Source organism: Cyanistes caeruleus, chromosome 7 (assembly GCF_971803275.1).
Source record: "Cyanistes caeruleus chromosome 7, bCyaCae1.hap1.1, whole genome shotgun sequence".
In the NCBI taxonomy this organism is placed as follows: domain Eukaryota; kingdom Metazoa; phylum Chordata; class Aves; order Passeriformes; family Paridae; genus Cyanistes; species Cyanistes caeruleus.
Window position 1 is genome coordinate 21,423,744 of NC_141707.1, and position 19,126 is coordinate 21,442,869.

Below are 19,126 nucleotides of genomic sequence, written 5' to 3' on the forward strand. Positions count from 1 at the left end.
ACTGGCCCCTCGCCTCAGCCCCAGAAGGCGGGCCGGCCCCGGCGCGTGCGCAGTGCTGTTCGCACATCTCACGTGTGGCGGCTCTGCGCAGGCTGCTCGCGTCGCGAACTCGGTGCCGCCGGCCCTGTCCGGCCCCGAGCGTTCCCCGGGTTCGGCATCTTCCGAGGGGCCGCCTCCGCTCCTTCTTCTCGCACAGACCTCGCTGCTCATTGCTCCAGTTACACTTTGGCCGAGCAAGCAGCCAGAGCTTTGTCATTAGTAAAAAATAAAGCGCTCTGTGCTGAACCGCTTGCTACATCCATTACGGGAAGGACCATGGGGATTTCTGACATGTTCTTTCAAAGGCCTGGCTTTTGATACACATTCTTTCTGCTGGTTTGGGCTGGGATAGAATTACTTTTCACGGTGGATTGTGTGGGGGTGGGGGGTTTGATCTTTGAGGGTCTCTTCCAACTCAGCTTATTCAGTGATTCTGTGATTTGTGTTGAACACAAGGTGGATAATACAGAGATATTTCTGTTATTGCTGAACAGGACTTACACAGAGCAAAGGCATTTGCTGCTTTTTGTACTGCCGTGCTGGTAAGGATGTTTGGGCTGAATGAAAGATTGAGAAGAGACACAGCTGGGACAGGTGTTCACAAGTGACAGGATATTTTTGATCAGATGGCATCATGCTCAGTATATAAAGTGAGGATGTTATATATGAAAAAATAGTACTGGCTTTCACGTTCATAGATTAGCATTTTGCATCACAAGTGTTTTGATATAATACAACTTACACTTTTAACTGCTTTGTATAATCTGTCAGTTTATGTATGCACTGTATAGTTCATATGAATAGTAGTTTGATAAATACATCATAGGCTTTAGCAACATGTTAAAATAGAGACTAAAATACTTATATGTAACTAACTCACAGAATGGTGTACAGCAATTATTCTGTTTCTTGTATCTGTGGACTGGCCTCTCCAAGTGACAAGAGTGACAAAAACCAGAGCATAAGTCTATGGGAAGGATTTATCAGTTTTGTCAGCGTTATCAGGGAGAGTGAACCAACAGGATAAAAGTACAGGAAGAAATAAAATACATAGACCTAATTTATAGAATGTTCTGCAGACAAGTCAGAGGTTAAAATCAAACAAAAAAGTTCCTGGAACATCAAAAACTCAAAGGAATGTTTGAATACTGTATAAGCTAATGAATATGCATGTAACCATATATAGAGTACATGATTTTAAGCTATCTCTGTACTCTGGCCAAAAAGCACCCCAGTGCTAGGTTGTTTGTCCTTCTTTTATCCTTTATTAAACTTTTAAAAGTTCTAAAAAATAAACTCTGTTTTTCACAGGGAGAAGAAGGGAGAGAATGTTTGGGGTGATGATGTTTGTCTTCCCAAGCAATTGCTACAGGTGATGAAGCCCTGGCCTCCTGCAGATATCTGAACACCTTCCTACTCATGAGAAGCAGTGAATTAATTCCTTAATTTGCTTTGCTTGTACGCTTGTGGCTTTTGCTTTTCCTGTTAAACTGTTTGTATCTCAACCCATGAGTTTTCTACTTGTTATCCTTCCAATTCTCTCACCAGTCCTGCTGGTGGGGCAACAAGTGAGTGACTGTGTGGGGCTTGGCTCCAGGCTAGGGTTAAACCATGACCCGCTGCAGCTAGCATGTATATATATATATATATATATACATACACACACATATATATGGATTTGCTGAACAAGATGATGCTTGGGTGGTCAGATGCTTACCAAATAGGTAGAGTTCTAACAAAACTGTTCCTGCTGTCAGCTAGGACATAGGCATATATGTAGTATGTAAATTCTTAAGTTATATGCATATAACTCTTAAGTTATATGCAGAAAGTTTTTGTTGACATGTAACTAAAGAAAGTTGTTTTCCAGAGAAAAGTTGTATTAAACTTAAATGAGTCATTGTTTTGTGACCACCATTATAAACTACTAGTTGCTGTACTGTAGTTTAATATCTCCTTGTGTTATTTGAAGAGTATCAGAATCTGCCCTTTTTGTTTTCCAGGGGCATCAAATAAAATACGCTTTGTTGGGCCCTTGAAATTTCACAGCAAGACAAAATATGCAGTATTATTTAAGTCAGGTTTTATAAGCACTGTGATTGAACTGTTGAAACAAAGTATAAACTTGCCCTTTCTTAAGGCTGTGACTTGCGTGCTTTTCATTTTGAAGTATAAAGTGTAGGTATACTCTGCTGATAAAAGATTATAAGACCCTGTCAGAAGTTACTGAATTCTAGCCCGATTTGGGGCCTCTGGTTCTATGTTTGAAATACGGAGCTACAACTGATTTGCAGCCTAGCTGCCAGAACATCAGTCTACGAACAGTTTCGGCACCTGAAACCGACAGGTACACCTTTCCTGACCCTTAGGGACACGGCTGCATCTGTTGCGCCAGAAATGAGATTCAGCAGCATTTAAAAAGGCTCTGTTTTGCCCTGTGGAGGTGCTGCCAGCAGCCTCGCGCCAAGGCCCCACACCCGCGCTGCCGGTGCCCTGGCGGGGCAGCCGCGGCCCGCGCACGGCGCTACCGGGGCCGGGGCGGGGCGGGGCAGGGCAGGGCGCTCACCCCACAGCGCTGCGCTGAGGCGGCGGCTGCTGCGGCGGCGCGGCGGGCGGGCGGGCGGCTCCTCCTCCTCCTCCTCTTCGGCGGGTGCAGCATGGCGGTCAAGGTGACTCTCCCGCTCCGTCGCTGGTGGCAGGAGGAGCCGGGCGGATCCCACACCGGGGGCAGGCGGGCGGCGGGGGGAGGCGGCCGCCGCCGCCGCCGCTGCGGGATTCCCGCGGTGGCCCGGAGAGCGGCGCCGACGGGGGCGGTGATGGCGGGGCGGCCCCGGGGGAGCGGCAGCGCAGCACGCGTTGCCCCCGCTCGCCGAAGTTTCCTCGGAGGGCGTGGGCCGGGGTCCCCGGGGCGGCGGTGGCGGCTCTGGTCGTCCTGTGGGGCCGGGGCGCCGCGGCACTCGCAGGCAGCCCGGGGCTGACAGCTGTCACCGGCGCCGAGCCCTGTGCCGTCCCGCGGCAGCACGGCGCGGTCATGGCTGAGGCTGGGCCTGTCGTTCTGACGAGGGACCACCCCGTGATGCCGCCTTTGGCCGGCGCGGTGGGTTTTATCTGCACTGACAGTAGTCCGGCTAAGCGAAGCACTAATTTCCTTGTGTTTACAGGTGCATGCAACCAAAAGAGCGGATCCTAATGAACTACGAAACATTTTTTTACAGGTAAAAAGACCTAATGTTGTTCGAGTGTCAGATTTCTGTGTTTTGCCTTTCCAGCAATTTGCCCTGGCATCAAACTTGTGTCGTGTTGGTGGGACACTAAAAGTTCATTTTGCAGGCACAGTGTATTGAAGGGGCTGTCAGGCATTGAGGAGAAAGTGCTGCTGTCACAAATGGTGATAACCATTTCCAAATTATAATATTAAATGAATTCCTGAACTATTTTCTAATTTTCTGTAAAGCAAATAATTATAACAAAATACTGTTTGTTTTTTTTTAAAATACCCCTTTGCAGAATTCAAAAACATTCTTCTTACATGGCTGTATGTTTTGTCCTTGGGATCTATATGTGTACTTACAAATGGTTGGACCACTGGTAATGTTTTTAGAACTTAAAATTGATTTGTTGAGATTTATATACTTTGTAATATTGTCCCTTGAAAGGCTTTAGAAATTAACATATGTAAATAATAGTATGAAGGTTTGTCCACTCCCTTAGTTTCAGTAATGCTTGATCAGAAAGGAAAATCCAGTCAATCCTAAAACTTTGATGATGTGAATCAGGCATATGGAATAAGAAGAACAAGAACTGTGTTTTAGGTCCATAATAGGGACACTAACATTTCAAAATTATTAAAGTATCTTTTTTCCCCTAATGTTGAGTATTAGTATATTCAAGAACCTTTTCTCTATGTGAAAAATTAAGGGTATAGAATTAGGGCTAATACTGTGAATAATAAAACCTATTATTTAACTGTTTTTATCTATTTCTGGTTCTACTACACCATCTAACAATTTCCATAAATTCTATGTAGTCAGAGAGACCTTTTTGCCTGAGGGAGAGAAGTTGTATCCCAATCATAATTTTGGTGGCCTTTCCTTTAGCATACTGGATTACATATACAGTAACACTGCTGTAGTGGTAAAACTAAGAATGCTGGCATCAAACTGTGAAGGCTCAACATTTAGTTTCTAGTAGAAAATACTCCAACACAGGTTCATATTTGGTTGACATGGCATTCAGCTTTTGTAGATAAAGATTAAGTAAAGTATGTTAATAAAATTAGAAAATACATCAAAGTATTTTTGAAATATATATTAACACAGTATAAAAAATATGGTTCTAGAACATCTTTTCCAACTTTTTCAAGGTACTTTTGCACATTGGAATGAAAAAATGTTAAATGAAGTGTCAAAACAGTCTATTCAGTTGTAAATGTGAACTCTTTATGGTTCTTGACATCCAATCAGTAGTTCTTGCTTCTGGAAATAAGCATTTGAAGTTCTTGATAGTGGTCATGCAGAGAACAGTGGAGAGGAAGAGCATTGTACCACTGGATGTTGAAATTTTCTTCCTGACAGTGCATGTTTTATTGACCTAAAAAGCAGACAGTCTGTTTTTAAAAAATGGCTTTTTGCTCTTCCCCATGTCTGTCTTGTTTTCTTCAAAGAAATGTGCAAGGGAATTTGTGGATTGCTTGGTGCTCTGAGGAATGAAAAATATGAAAGTTCTCCTCTGTCCCTTTGAGTATCTGAGATTTAGAAGTTAAAAAAAAGCATAGAAAAAGAGTTTGTATTTCTTCTGCATTGTTTTGAGTTTGAAATTGTGTTTTTGTTTGATGTTTAGAAATTAAACTTAGTTGCAGGTTTTAAAACAGAAGAGAATCATTCTTTTTAAGACTAAGTTGTAGAAAGTCTTGTTATGAAATATTGCAAGTGTTTAGGGGTCAGATATGCTGTACTCTTCGCTGAGAGTGCTGGCCTCTTCTGTGAGCTTCAGCTAAAGGTCGTGCATTCCTTCCTAAATTTGGCTTCCCTTGGAAATGGTTAGAAGGGAAGATGTGAGCTCTAGGCCTCATCACCATCCACCTTAATCATTGAGAGTCTACTTAAATTTCCTTCTGTTCATGCATGTCTTCTAATGTTATATGTGCCCTCTCACGGTGCAGTAAACATATATCTTAAAGGATATTCAATATATAGCTTTCTCTTTAGAATTTATGAAGTGTGCTATCTGCTTCTTCTAACTGTTTTCAACTGTTAAAAATATGAAGTCTTATTTGCATTAACAAGATGCGCTATTTAGTCTTTTAACTATGAAATGCAGGCATTGAAGTTTCATGTCTGTGCACCATCAAGTAAGTTACCTCTTAGGTGTTTGCTAACCACAGACTTCAGTAGCAACCAGAAAAGAACAAATTTTGTAACAAATTATCACAGAAGGGTAAAAGAGTTGGGTGGAAAAAGTTACCAGATTTCTTAGAGAATCTTCATTATTTTTCTTAGACAAGACGTAGTCAGCCTTTGGAAAATATTGTTGAATTATTCCCTTCCTATTGAATTCAAGTGTAAGCTTCAGCTTCACCTGTTCAAGCAAGGTGAGAAGGAAAGACAAAAAGATTTCCAAAGCATTTTTCTGAAAGTGTGAAAGTTCTGAAGCATCAGCTTGTAAACTAGAGGGTTTGTATGTTTATCTTATATGAGGATGTTTTAAAGAAGAGTCTCATGGAAATCCATCAAGTGCTTACCTGAGGCAATCTACAAATGTATACTAAGAATTTTGTGTTATAAAGTAACACAGTTCAAGACTGAGAAAAACACAGATTTAATTGTTGTGTTTTATATTCAAATTAGGTTATAATTTAAAATTGGGCTAAAAGATTCTTGACTTAAGTTATATGGTGTAAACATAAGACTAATATATTTACATGCTTAGCTACTTTCTCGGGCCTTAATTTATTGACTTGCTGCCAAACTCTTCCAAAATGCCACGACCTTCTCATATGGAGCTCAGTGTATCTGACAGTTAATTATTTTTGTCTCAAATTTTTTTAAACAAAAATTCCTCCAAACAGTTTTTATTGTGGAAGGTAGTATTATAAATTATTATTTATGATAAACTCACAGAAATTGGTGTCTGGAGGAAAAAATACGGTGTTTAGATTTTTACTGTCTTCAATCTGCACTCTACTGTCATACTGTTGACTTCAGTGATTCTTGAAGATATGCTCCATACTCTGCATGTTTGATGGGCCTTCATACATAGCATTTTCTTTGGATTACATGTCTTGCATTAGAGTTGTGCTTTGTAAGGCATTTTTCAGTCACTTGTGTGTATGGCTGAGAAGAGAACCTTTCAGAGTTGATTCAAGGAAGCCACAGTTTCATTGTGCTGTCATATTGGCAGCAGTGCTGAATTAAGGGATTCCTGTCCACTGCTTTGTGTTCCTGTTTTGGTGGAAATACTCTGTTTTAATTCTCCATAAATTCAGTAATCTGGTTTACAGTGCAGTCTTGCAAATAGCTGTCATCACATGTGTAGGGTGGAAGAGGTGATGAGGTGATGTGAGGGGCTGACATTGTGGAAGAGATACACGAGATGCTGAAGCAAGCACTCTCTGTGTGTATGAATTTCTCCTTAAAAACATTATTTTCAGGATAAAAATTAATCTGAACATTTATTACTCACAAAAAGAGAAAAGAAATAATTTTTATTTTCCAAAATAATTATAGTAAAGATCAGGAACAATTATTCAGAAGATATCTGCTACTAGAAATTTTAAGAAAATTTATGTGCTGCATTTTCAGTGTAGCTGCAAATGGAATGCTATAGCATGGTTGTAATTCTTATAAATATTTGCAATTACTTGGTGGTTTCTGAAATATGTTGCTATCTTTTAATTAGAAGATACTGATCATTATGTGAACACATGTCCAGGAAAATCTGACTGTTGGTAGTATAAAACTAGTACAGTAACACTGTTAGTTTAATCCAACCCTTTAATTTCAGAGCAGTTATGTGCAGACAGTTGTGCACCATTTTAAGTGATATTCAGTAAAGATACTAATTTGGTCATCACTGACAATTAGCATCTAAATGGATTAATTTTTGTTTGTGGGGCTTTGTTTTTTTTATTTTTACTCTAGTATGCAAGTGTTGAGAAAGATGGTGAGCATTACATGACCCCAGAGGACTTTGTGCAGAAATACCTAGGACTTCATACAGATCCACATCACAATCCCAAAACAGTGCAGCTGTTGGCTGGAGTGGCAGATCAAACTAAGGATGGGTGAGAATTTTGCTTTCTATTTGAAACTTGCACTGCATTGTTAAATGCGTGAGTTTGATAACTTCATCTTCTAAAATACGTTGTAGATTTTATTACACTTTAGGCTTATTTAAATGAGAAGTTTTTTTCAAAAGTACAATAGACTAAGAATTTGTGAAAACGGAGAAAAGAAGTATGGTGTTTAACATGATTTTTTTTTTAAGCCAAGATTTATTTTGATGATGTTTTGTTAAATTTACAAAAGCTGAGGATGCTGAACATCAGGTAAGTTAAGTGTGGTATAGCTGCCTTAGAAAAGTTCTTTTCTGTATGTTCACATCCATCATCAGGTACTGTGTAGAGTCTTCTGTACCTGTAGTTAAACACAAAAATATGGAAGTGCTTTTCTTATTTCTGTAGTGTGCAATTAAAATCCAACCACTGAGATCTTTTGAAAAGTGCTGACTATTAGAAAAGAGAGACACTAGTGGCTTCATTAAGGAAGAAGCTGTTTGCCTAATGAAGATCAGGTCACACCACATCAAGCTGGTCCAGCTCTGCTTACAGGTGCTCTTGCTTGCTTTTAAACAGTTCCCTGAAGCCAATTTACATAATGTCTGCTCTGCTGAGGTAGTGCCCTTTAACTAATTTGTCTTCCAAGGAGCCTTTTATTTTGCTGTATGTAGGCTTCTAGTTTTGGCCTTGGATTGTAGTAGGAGGCCTGGGCATTGCTAAAGTAAAGTGAGAAGGTTAAGATGCATCAGAGAAGAGGTCAAGAATGCAGAAGTGAGTGGTTATTTAGTTGAGAAGAAAATGCTGTTAAAATAGTATGCAATAAATTTGTAAATATGTAAATATAACTTAGTTTAAATTGAAAGCTCCTTAACTTTCTTCTTTACTTAAATTTTGGTTTTGTTTTCTTGCATTCTGCTATAGAACATTTTATTAGCTTGCTTAGTATCCTGAGCAACTTGTACAGTATCTGTGCTGTGGAAATGAAGTTGTATGTTGTATGTATGCTGTATACTTCTTATTCTAAATGACAAATATAGGGTTTCCTGTTTGATGTAATGCTATATAATTTTTCTTTTCATAAGGCTGCAGCACTTCGTTAATATATTTGATTATACATACATTTAAGAAATCTTAGTAACCTGTCTCTGTTTCCAATACATGGCTGCAGTTTGTTGCTTTATTATGGATTGAAAAGGTAATTTTGTATGTATCTGTTAAAATAATAGTTTAATTGATGAAGTAAACCAACATGCTTAGCATATTCCTCCTCTGAAAGCTGTTGGTTATTTTTTATGGTGTGCATTTCTTCTGGAAATGTCTTATATAAGGGTCTTTCTTATAGTAGGAAATAAGTTTGTTTTAATGATACAACAGAACTCTTAAGTATTGCTTTTTGTTACTTTCCCTGTGGATAAGATTTTTGTTGTTTTTGTTTTGTTTGTTTTTTAATAAATCTGGGTAATATTTGAAAATTCATATAATCAAGTATGGTTAAGTGTGCTTTTCCACCTTCTTTATGGGGAGAGTGGAATTTTTATTTTGCACTGCCATATAGTTTAAAGTGTAAAATGTTTATCTGTTTGAATACTTGTCTGAAACTTTTTTCTAAATGCTTTAATCTATATTTATATTTAATCTGTATTTCATGTGAAGAATTTTTTATAGCCCCATTATCAACATAAGGGGTTTTTTGCGTTCACATTTTTCCATTTGTAGTGAGCTGTTTTATATCAAAATCCAGACTCTAATAGCATGCATAACAATTATAATCTAAACCTGAATTCCAGGATGCATTGCATCTTTCCAATCATCTTTTTACTTTATGAAATCCAAGGAAGTTACAGTAGTCTTGTCCCATGTATATACTTTTACATTAAATGACAGCCCAATGTCATGCAGCAAGTCATTGAGAAGCTTTGGGTTCTGTTATAAAATTTCATTCCTGTATCTGCTATCATATTCTCTTAGCCTTGCTTGCCCTTGATATAAATACTCAGAGTGTTGATGGTTGCTTCCATTGTTAATATTTTTTTATTTCTTTTAGGTTTAAGTTTGGCACTTTACAGAAACAGCACATTTTGGAACTGGCTCTCTGTAGGCATGTGTTTAAAAAAAGTGGTTTTACTTTTTTTCTAATGGTAACTTGATCCTTACTTAACTGTTCCAGAGCACTATTGCCTTCTCCCATTACTGCTGTACAAGACTGGTTTGCTTTAGTGGAACTCATTAAGGTAGTTCTTAAAATAGATGACTGTTCACTTCCAAAATGTTTATTCCTCATTGTTACAAGTGCATGTTCTTAAAAATTTATGTGATGACCTCTAAATTAGAATTTGGTGTAAACTTGCCTGTTACCTATTTAGTACAGTAGGATTTCACTGATGCTGAAAGCACTCCTGTATCTTCAGACTGCAGGCACTGTTTTTGAAATTGGGATAAATACCCTCTCTGAAGAATATACTTACACATATATATGTGCCAAAACCAGCTAAAATATTTTCTTCCCCCTTCAAACCTTCAGAATTTCACAGTAGTAATTCAAAATTCTTTATTTTAACTGTTTGTTTCTGGGTACTCTTCTTTATCAGCATATCATTCTTAAATCTGGAAATTTGTTCTTAAGTGAAGTCCCCAAGAAGGAGTTGATATTTCACCTAATGGAGAGTCACAGCAGAGCTATACATAATGTCTAAAAAGCTATGTTGTGTGGGGAAAAATCAGAAAAGACTTGTAGTATGAAAATAGGAAAGTCAGAGAAGAAACACGTAGATTACTTTGTGTGCTTTTGAAGGGTAGCAGTACAGAAGAAATCAGAGGAAAGGAATTTTTTTTTAAATGTTACAGATAAAACGAAAGGTGAGTGATTTGATATTGTTATGGACTCTGTAATGCAGTGGGTTCACTGGATGATACTTGAGTAAGTGATTGGGTGGGAAGCTCCATCATTCTGTTTAATCCAGCTCCTGTTATCTGTGCCCTAGTGGCTAATGGAGAATCACAGAGGCTATCCCTGCTCTTAGGCATTGCAAGTTGAATATGGGGAAAGGAAATTGGATGTATCTATCTCCTTTTGCTGTAGGCACTGTTACAGTGAGACTGCTGAAGACATCTTTCAGGTTCAGGCTTCTATGAATGCATTGTACAGAGATCAGCACCTTGTTTTGTCAGTTACAAAGTTTCCTGGCTAGGAGTTAATTTGTTAATTATGAATGTATATGAGATATATTTTGAAATGGTAGTATTTACAATTATTTTAAAGGAACATTCATTTCTTTGATACTAACCCTTTATTTATCAAGATCATCCTTTGGATGAAATTGACTTTGCATGTGAAGAGCCATTCTCATATCTGATTTTTCTGGCTTAATTATGGTAAATATGATGATTTTGTGTTTTCAGTATAATAATTACTTTTAAAGTTTCTAAGTCTTTTTTCCTGTCTTTCTGTGCAGTGCATATATACAAGAATGTTAAATTATTTAACCATTTTGAAGTATCTCAATTTTACTTCATGTGTACTTAGAGAAAGATTAGATATAGGAATGAATAGTGTGAATATTGTGATTTTTCTTCTCTTTTTTTTCCTGTGGGGAGCAGACTTTTTATTTGGCTCTTTAACAGTAAGCAGTAATGTCTGAAGTAATCACTATGAGCTGATGATCTCATATGATGAGTACTAAGCTGAGATCAATTATGTACATTTTCTAGGAAAAATTCTAGGAAACAGTGATATTCTCTGCTTTAACAGCATTTACTGATATATAGTAATTTTTTTGTTTAATATTAAAGATGTAATTCTTATTGATTATTCAATTCTAAAATACATATCCTGTAATTTATCCCATTATTTTCTTGTGCCAACATTATTCTTTGTCTACGCTTAGCTTCAGGTTTACCTTTCTGCAGCTGTTCATACATACAGCATTAGGATGCCTTCTGAAGGTTCTTTTTGGTGTTAGCCAGAATAAGCAGAGTTCCTGTAGAAAAGTTACTTATTATTATCCTAATAAGATATCTGTGCATACATTCAAGTCTGAGTTTATTGGTGACCACAAAGACTTGGATTTACCAGTGCATCCTGAGTTATGCACTGTGACTGGCTTGCATACACAGCTCAGAATCTTGTGTCCTACTCAGATCCTTCCCTGTCTTGCCATGTCTGTCCTTGAGTCCAGATGTTTCTGTGTTTGGCCCTGAGTACATGACTTGACAGTTCATGTTATTTTTGGAGTGTAGTATTCTTTCCATATGCATATTAAAGTGCAACTATTTCTGAACCTGTTTGTTTTTTATGAATGTTATGTATTGTTTTAAGAAAATGTATGTTTTATAGTGTATTCCTTTACTTACATTACAGTATCTTTTCTTAGTAAAAATGCATATGTAGTAGTACAATGACAGACCTCTAAATTTCACATTGTTAGAATTTTTGTGGTGTTTTTATGTCTTAATTTTTGGGTGCTTATTACATTTATACTTAAAAAGTAGTAACTTGTAGGTGTTCGTTGAGAATTCAGTTGCTTCATAGAGGAAGAAACTGAGTTGCATGAATGTTAACTACTTAAATGTAACATACTTTCCACTCTCTAGAGTGTTAATTTTTTTAAGTTAAAATTTTATTTAATATTTGGATCACACTGTTTTAGAGAGTAGCAAATACGAATTATCATTTGCATTATGAACAATTAAAAAAAAAAACCTTTATAACTTTTCTGTTTTCCTTTGTAGGTTAATTTCCTTCCAAGAATTTTTGGCATTTGAATCTGTTTTGTGTACTCCAGATGCAATATTCATAGTTGCTTTTCAGTTATTTGACAGGAATGGCAATGGAGAAGTAACATTTGGTAAGAATACCTAAAGAAAAACAGTTTTAAGAAAGTTATTATAATAGTACCTGTCATAATAATAGTTCATAGAAATGCATTTTGTACAGTACTGTACTGTTTTCCTAAGACTCTGCATGAGTAGAACATTTTTCCTCTCTTAATTCAAGCTTAAGAAGTACAAAGAGACAAAATACATTTTTCTCTGTCTTCTTGAATAAAGGTTTTTCATTTCCCTGAAGCAGTAAATACAGTGATGTTCAGTGTCACCCTGAGTAAAATTCTATATCCTGGACTTCAAACTCCTTCAACCATGAGGGGGTTTTAAGATATGTTACGTATCTTCACTTATCTTTGAATGATTGTCATTTCATACAATAAGAGCTCAATATAGAAATTAAGGACATCTAATAATTTGATTTCCTGTGGTAGTGTCCCTTTTCTTGAGGAGCAAATCTTGCATTAATGTTGTTGAGTGTAACTTACAACTAGATCATGTATTTGCAAAATCAGGAAGAAAATCTGGCCTTTGGTTTTGTTACCTAATCACATAAGTTAGTAATTAGACCAAAGTCTTGAGATTAACTATACTGCTTTGTGATACTGCTAAATAACTGTTACTAACATTGCAGTTTAAAGAGGACTAGGCTTTAGTTTTAAAACTTAATGTTTATGAAAATTAGATAAATCAATGATAAGAATTCTAATAAAATGGAATGATAATTAAATGTTTCTTCTATCCAAAAGAATAAAGCACTCAATAAAGAAAATACAAACTATGCTTGGATTTGTAACCACTTGCTGTTTGTACTATTTCATTATTATGAAAATTGCTGTAACTTGTTGGGGAAAAAAAGCAAAGGTCTTTTAATGGAAACAAATTGTTTGACTTATGATGCCTGATAAATTACATGGTTAACTGAAGAGTCAGATACTAAGCAGTTTGGATGCACAACATCTTGAAAAGAAAATCTTCTAGAATTCAAAGAAAGATGAAGTTAGTCAATGCAATCACTAGGAATTGGACAAACTACTACAATCTGTGTGACTGTGTTAACGATGGTTTATTTAATAATCTTACAAAATGGGGGTTTGAACTTGATAGCTGTCATGAACACACTTGAAATAGCTGGTTCCATACCTGAACAATAAGCCATTCCAGATTGTATACAAATTCCTCAGACTAAAGATTGTTATTTTTATTTATATAAAGTCTAAAAGAAAACACAAACAAGAGAAACTATAAAACAGAAAATTGGTAAATTGGTTTTTTTTCTGTATCTTCCTTGCTGATTATTTTGTAAGGCTGATAAATATTGAAAAGGAAATTCTCAAGGGAATTTTAAATTTACTATTGGTTTCTTGGATTTTTTTTTTTACTAAATTAATTATATTGCAATTATTACTGTATTTAACATTTAACATTATGTTATTAACATACATATGGTACATATTTTTTGTGCTACAGTTCCCACATTTACTGCTTCTTTTTTGTCTTTGTTTGTTTGTAACATGGGCTACTTACTTTTACTTCATATGCATATCATTAATACAACTGTGAAAAATGTGAATGATGATCTGTGACATCTTCAGAATATGGTAACCCTGCAGTCAATTTCCAAGTCAGTCTTATGGCTGTTTTATAAATAAGACCTGCACCCTTTCATTTTCATACCACATAAACAGAAAGGCACAGAGTTTATTTTAATATAAAAACAGGACAATATAGAAACACAAGTTTTAAAGCTAAAAGTTTTAGTAAATTATTGGAAATACGTTTCGCCAACTGGTGTGAGAATCACTATCAGACAAGTCAGGTCTTGTATAGACTGTGTAATGTACCACATGTAAACCATGTTGGCTATGAGAGCAAACACAAGTCAAGATTTTCTAGTTCAAGTGAAATGCTCAGTGGATGTAATTGAATTGCTGCCAAAGCTATCTCAAACCAGTAAGTCTTGCCAGAAGCAACATGGATTTACTGAGGTTTTTCTGCACTGTGCATCCAAAGCAAGGGACAGAATTAACTTGGGCCTGTTAGACCAGTAACTAGAACCAACACTGGCCTTGTGTGAGATAACATGTTCTCAAAAATTACTCTCATCTACTCAAATTTTCAGTTATCTGGGGGAAGTGTGCTTGTTCAATTTTAGAACTGTCTCTGTTTTTGAAAGCAAGCTGCTCTAGTTGGGTTCGCTTCTGTTCAGGATTTATTTACTGACATGATTTTGAACAATTCTCAAGCATTTAAGCATTTTACAGTCCTCTTGAGCCTCAGTGTGCTACTTGTCTCTTAAAATACTTAGCTTCCAACTCTCCGGTGATGAAACTATTAATTGTGTCACAGAAGAACTGTCTTAGAAGAAGACTTTAGAAACTATTTTGTAGAAATACTTGTATGCTAAGTTAATCACTGTCTTTGTCTGCTATATCATATGTTGAAACATGAAGCCTTCTATCACTTTAATGTCATCTACTATTTTCTTACTGCTTTGGGACACTTTTCCAGGGGCTTTGGGCATCCAGAAATCCTGTATGAATGACTGCCATAAATGTGTTGTTGGTATTCTGCAACATTTGTAAAATAGCAAATTTGTTCATTGCAAGACCATGAAACTGGACCTGCTTTGTCCGTGCAAACTGCACAGCATGCTCAGTACTCTCTACATGTTTCAGCTGCACTGGACTTGCTGTCAGCTTGGTGAATAAAAAGCAGTAAAATGACTGTTTTAGTAATCCATTGATACAAGTGACAGTGTAGTTTAAACAAGTTTTAAATAATGGAAAAATAGAGAAAAAGCATGTATTCGTAACCAAGTGTTAATCCTACATCCTCATCAATGCTTCCTAGTTGAATATTTTATGCAAAATGTGTTGCTGCTGAGCCCTTACAATACTGTATTATCCATAAAATATTTAAATGCTAACAGCTAAAGCTGATAAGGACAAGTGGGGTTTTTTTTCAGGTTGTTGTCTGTAACTAGAGAAGACTGACAAGCGCTTTGCTCCTTTGATTATGGGATGTATTGACTGCGCTACTTAACATGAGTGAAATATTCGAAAACACTCCATAAAATTAATTCTATTGTACTAAGGAATATTATTTTTATTTCTATTCTGTGCAAGTTTTATGACCTGAATTCAGGTTAAAGCAAACCTGAATATTAAATCTGCTCAAGCTATTTTTTTTTTTTTTCTGATGCTGAAGCAGATAATCTTTATTGTGTTTAAAAGGTGAAGTCTATGATTATCTGCAAAACTTCTCTGAAAAACAGGTTGTCTAACTGGAAGTAAAAGGATTCTTTGTAATTTATCTCTCTGGCACACCATACAATGATCTGGATTGCATCACTTTTAATTGGAATATATATAAAAATTTATATATATATAAAAATTGGAATTTCAAGGCCCGTTCTGGCTGTTCTTCCTTGTAGAGCCACCACAAAGAACACCATTCTCTGATGAGATGAAGAGTTTCAGAGATGCTTTTTCAGTTAAATACACATGCTGGTATGGATAGAAAGATAGAACTGAAATATGTTTGTGATTCTTCTGTATTCAGAATTATTTTGGAGATAACTGGAAAATATTTATGGAACTGAATTTGAGGCTTTTATAAACACCCTGCACTCAAAATCTAATTACAAATATTTTGCAGAGCATAACAGTATCTTCTTCAAAGGCATTGGGGGGAGGGAGGCAATCAGATGCCTCATAGTGGAGCTGTGTGAAAATTGTACAGTATTGGTGAACTGAAATGATAGGCATCCATTTAATAGTTTCAGAATCTGAATATAGAGGAATATTGAAGTTTTGCCCAGTCTGTTTTCTTAGACAAGTTTTAATCTGAGAGAAAAAGTTCAAGTTTCCCTTAATCAGGACATAGAATTTGTCAACACTGGAAGAAGATAAGCAAGAACAAGAGAAAGGAGTTGAATACATGTTCATGCTTTGCTTACGAGTATTATTTCTCAGGGAACAGGGATCTCTTCTAGTACTCACTCCTTCACCATGTCTAAAAGGGAAGCTGGCTTGAAGATGATAAGATTTGGATGCTTTCAAAAATATTACTGGCAGCCATAAAGGCTTCCAATCACGTGACTACAGACGTGAGGATATGAGGGTAAAGTCCATGTTTTCATCAAGTGCTATAAACCAGAACTGTTTATTTTGGCCTCTTGTTCTATATTAGTTGCCTGTTTTCAAGGTACCTTTTGCTAAACACATGCAGATATGCAGATAACATAGAAAACATCTCTGTTAGGACTTTATTTTTTTTCCTTTTGTTTCATGTTGTGTGCTTTTTTCAGGCTTAAACTACGGTTTTGGATGCTTGTGAACAATGCAGAATGGGAGCCCCTCTTTCTACTAGTACTGCTAATTTTTTTCAAAACCATAGTTCAACAAGAGGGAACAGAAAAGGAGAACTTAATGTTAAAATTATATGTATTGACAACTTTTTATTATGGCTGTCATTCATTTTTCAATAGAATCAGTAATCCTTTTAAAATAAGAGTAGAAATAAAATGTAACTATTTCTAGTTAGACTTTCTCACATAAAAGTAGTTATTGTATTACTTTAGGATTACTCTTAATATGCTTCTCCTGCATAAGGTGCTACAAAAATGGCTTTCTGCCCTTAATTGTGGTTCTTTATTTTATCCTTCAAAGTGAAAATATGCTGTTAGCAGAAATAGTGAACAGTAGCAACATATAAATGTTAAAATTCATTATGTACATTAGGCATGAAATATGCCCAAATTGGGCAGTAGATTACTGAGTAGACAGATTTAAAGAAACCCAAAACAACCCTGTTAAACAACAGATCTTTACCATACTTATGCTGCTGCTTAAAACTTACCACTTCTATACTTTTGTGTCCCTAAGAAGTGTGATTGCTTTTTATCTCTGGTGCGAGGGAATGTTAACAGGTTGATGGCACTAGAATTGTATGAGCTTTCCACTCTGCTTCTTGGGGAGCTGATAAGTCAAAATAAATAATAGGTACTGCCATAAGGTTTACTTGAAGTATTGAGCTCATCCTTACAATGGGCCACCAACGAGACCTCATAGTGTTTATAATTTAAAGTATTCTTCCTCCTTATATGAAATTGATTATTGCCTAGAATCTTTGGGGTTTGTATCGTTTTTCTGAGCTTGATAGGTAGCAGTGTTTGATGGAAGTTGAGCCAGTCATGTGTGTGCTGCCTGCAGATAGCTGCTCCAAGCATCTATAATTTGTTTAAAATTATTGGGTGGGGAAATTCTGAAGCAATCTTGTGAGAATGTGTGTCGCCTTGGAGGTAATGTACTAGTACACTAGAGTAGTAGATTTATTGTTCCTGGAGCTGATGGTAAGTAGAGAATGTCATCAGGCTGCTGACTTGTATGCCTATCTAAGAAGAAAATGCATTACTATAAACCTGGAAAGAAAGTTATCAGCTCAGTAGGAAAGAATTCCACTACAGAAAGGCTAGCAAAGAGTAGAAGACATTAGTAAATGAGCAACATGTATTGACAGGGACAATGAATGCGTTCTGTAAAATGTCCTACTAAAATGAAAGGCTTGAAAAATAATTTGCTGTTTGCCCCCTGCAGAATAGCTCTGTTGGAAATTTGAAACACTTGTAGTTTATCTTAATTTAGAAGCATTACTAGGTTTTGACTGAGGAAGACAAAAAAAAAAAAAAAGCAAAGCCAGCATCTGTACACTAATGTGGCCTGTTTTCTTTGCTGTCAGTGCTTTGCTTCTACTGTGAAAAAAAAAAAAGTTAAAAACTGAACATTTGGTGATAATTCAGAGGTGAAAGTGTAGGTGATGATCACGTAGTATATAATTTCTGCAATGTGATTGGCTGTTTGCTGCTTCTTGTCACACAAGTTGTTAATTGTGGTGATGGCTATTTCTGTTAATGTTATAGAAGAGCAACAGAATTGGATTATAAAGATGTTGTTGATATATTGTGAAGAAAGCACCCCTGCTCTTGGGGTAGACATAGTAAGTTTTAGCATCTAATAAGAGGTGTTTGAGGATCTCAGTTGGCTTTGGTAAATTGTTTTTAATGTTTCCATGGGTTTAGCTAGGTCAGTTGGGTGGTGAGGCACTGGCATAGGTTTCCCAGAGAAGTTGTGGATGCCCCATCCCTGGAAGTGCTCAGGGTTGGGTTGGATAGAGCTCTGAGCAACCTGGTCTGGTGGAAGGTGTCCCTGCCTGTGTCAGGGGGGCTGGAACTAGGGGATCTTTAAGGTTCCATCTCAAACCATTCTGTGGCTCAGGGATTTTTCAGAACAAGTGCACAGTTTTGCCTCTACCCCAAGCATTTCCTTAACCAAGCCAACATGGAAGTAATTAAGCATTATATACAAGAGTGTATCTTCAAACCGAAACTATTGCAATACATTCAGAACATACTGAGTGTCAGAGATTGCCTGGAAAAGGGAAATAGGTAAGGCACCACAGTTTTCAGAGAGACAGCAAGCTAGTTTGGATACCACTTAATAAAGCTAGTTAGCCATTTCTGGAATTCATCAAGTACCAATACACTCACCTATTGAATATAAATTTATTAATTAATTTAACTATTATGTGCTGAAGAGTCTTGACTTGAGATACATTGATGAATTGTTGTAAATGTTTTTATGAAGAAAAAAATGGAGTGTAGGAAACAGATTCTTGTTTTCTTAAGTAGGATACAGTTAAATGCTTAAGAGTTATGAAAACACCAGGGGCTTAAGTCTCACTAAAAACAAGTGAAAAATCTGTCTCAGGGAAGATGAATTAATAAGAAAACAAAATTTTTGAAGAAAAAAGTAAAACTTTTTTTCACCTTCCTCTAGGGTTAAGAGAAGCAATTATTGAAAACAGGTGAAAATAAGATTTAAATTTCCTGGCTGCTTCAGCACATTTTTTTATAAGTTTTCACGCGGGGGGCTCAGTATGATTAGAAGTCAGTTTTACATACACGTGGGTAGTAGTCAGTTGGCACCC

The 19,126-nt window shown here is 36.5% G+C and overlaps 1 protein-coding gene and 1 long non-coding RNA gene across 4 annotated transcripts in view; both read left to right on the plus strand.

Annotated features, from left to right (window-relative positions):
• The first annotated feature begins 51 nt into the window (after positions 1-51).
• Positions 52-1,551, plus strand: LOC147652244 (uncharacterized). Of its 2 annotated transcripts, none has more exons than XR_015289005.1 (3): positions 52-149; positions 534-689; positions 1,351-1,551. It is a non-coding gene; the product is annotated as an uncharacterized LOC147652244 (long non-coding RNA). The 2 variants fall into 2 exon arrangements; XR_015289006.1 differs by having other exon boundaries at positions 141-344.
• A 1,028-nt stretch (positions 1,552-2,579) lies between these two features.
• The window catches only part of SLC25A12 (solute carrier family 25 member 12), a 46,256-nt gene continuing 29,709 nt past the window's right edge, over positions 2,580-19,126 (plus strand). Inside the window, exons 1-4 of one of the 2 annotated variants that reach the window (XM_086896873.1) lie at positions 2,580-2,708; positions 3,201-3,254; positions 7,179-7,321; positions 12,044-12,159. In XM_086896873.1, coding sequence (XP_086752999.1) covers positions 2,697-2,708; positions 3,201-3,254; positions 7,179-7,321; positions 12,044-12,159 — 325 coding nt within the window. In that variant the 5' untranslated portion in view covers positions 2,580-2,696. Of the gene's footprint in view, positions 2,709-3,200; positions 3,255-7,178; positions 7,322-7,863; positions 8,087-12,043; positions 12,160-19,126 lie in introns of those variants that run through there. The other variant, XM_086896872.1, reaches the window with a different exon arrangement.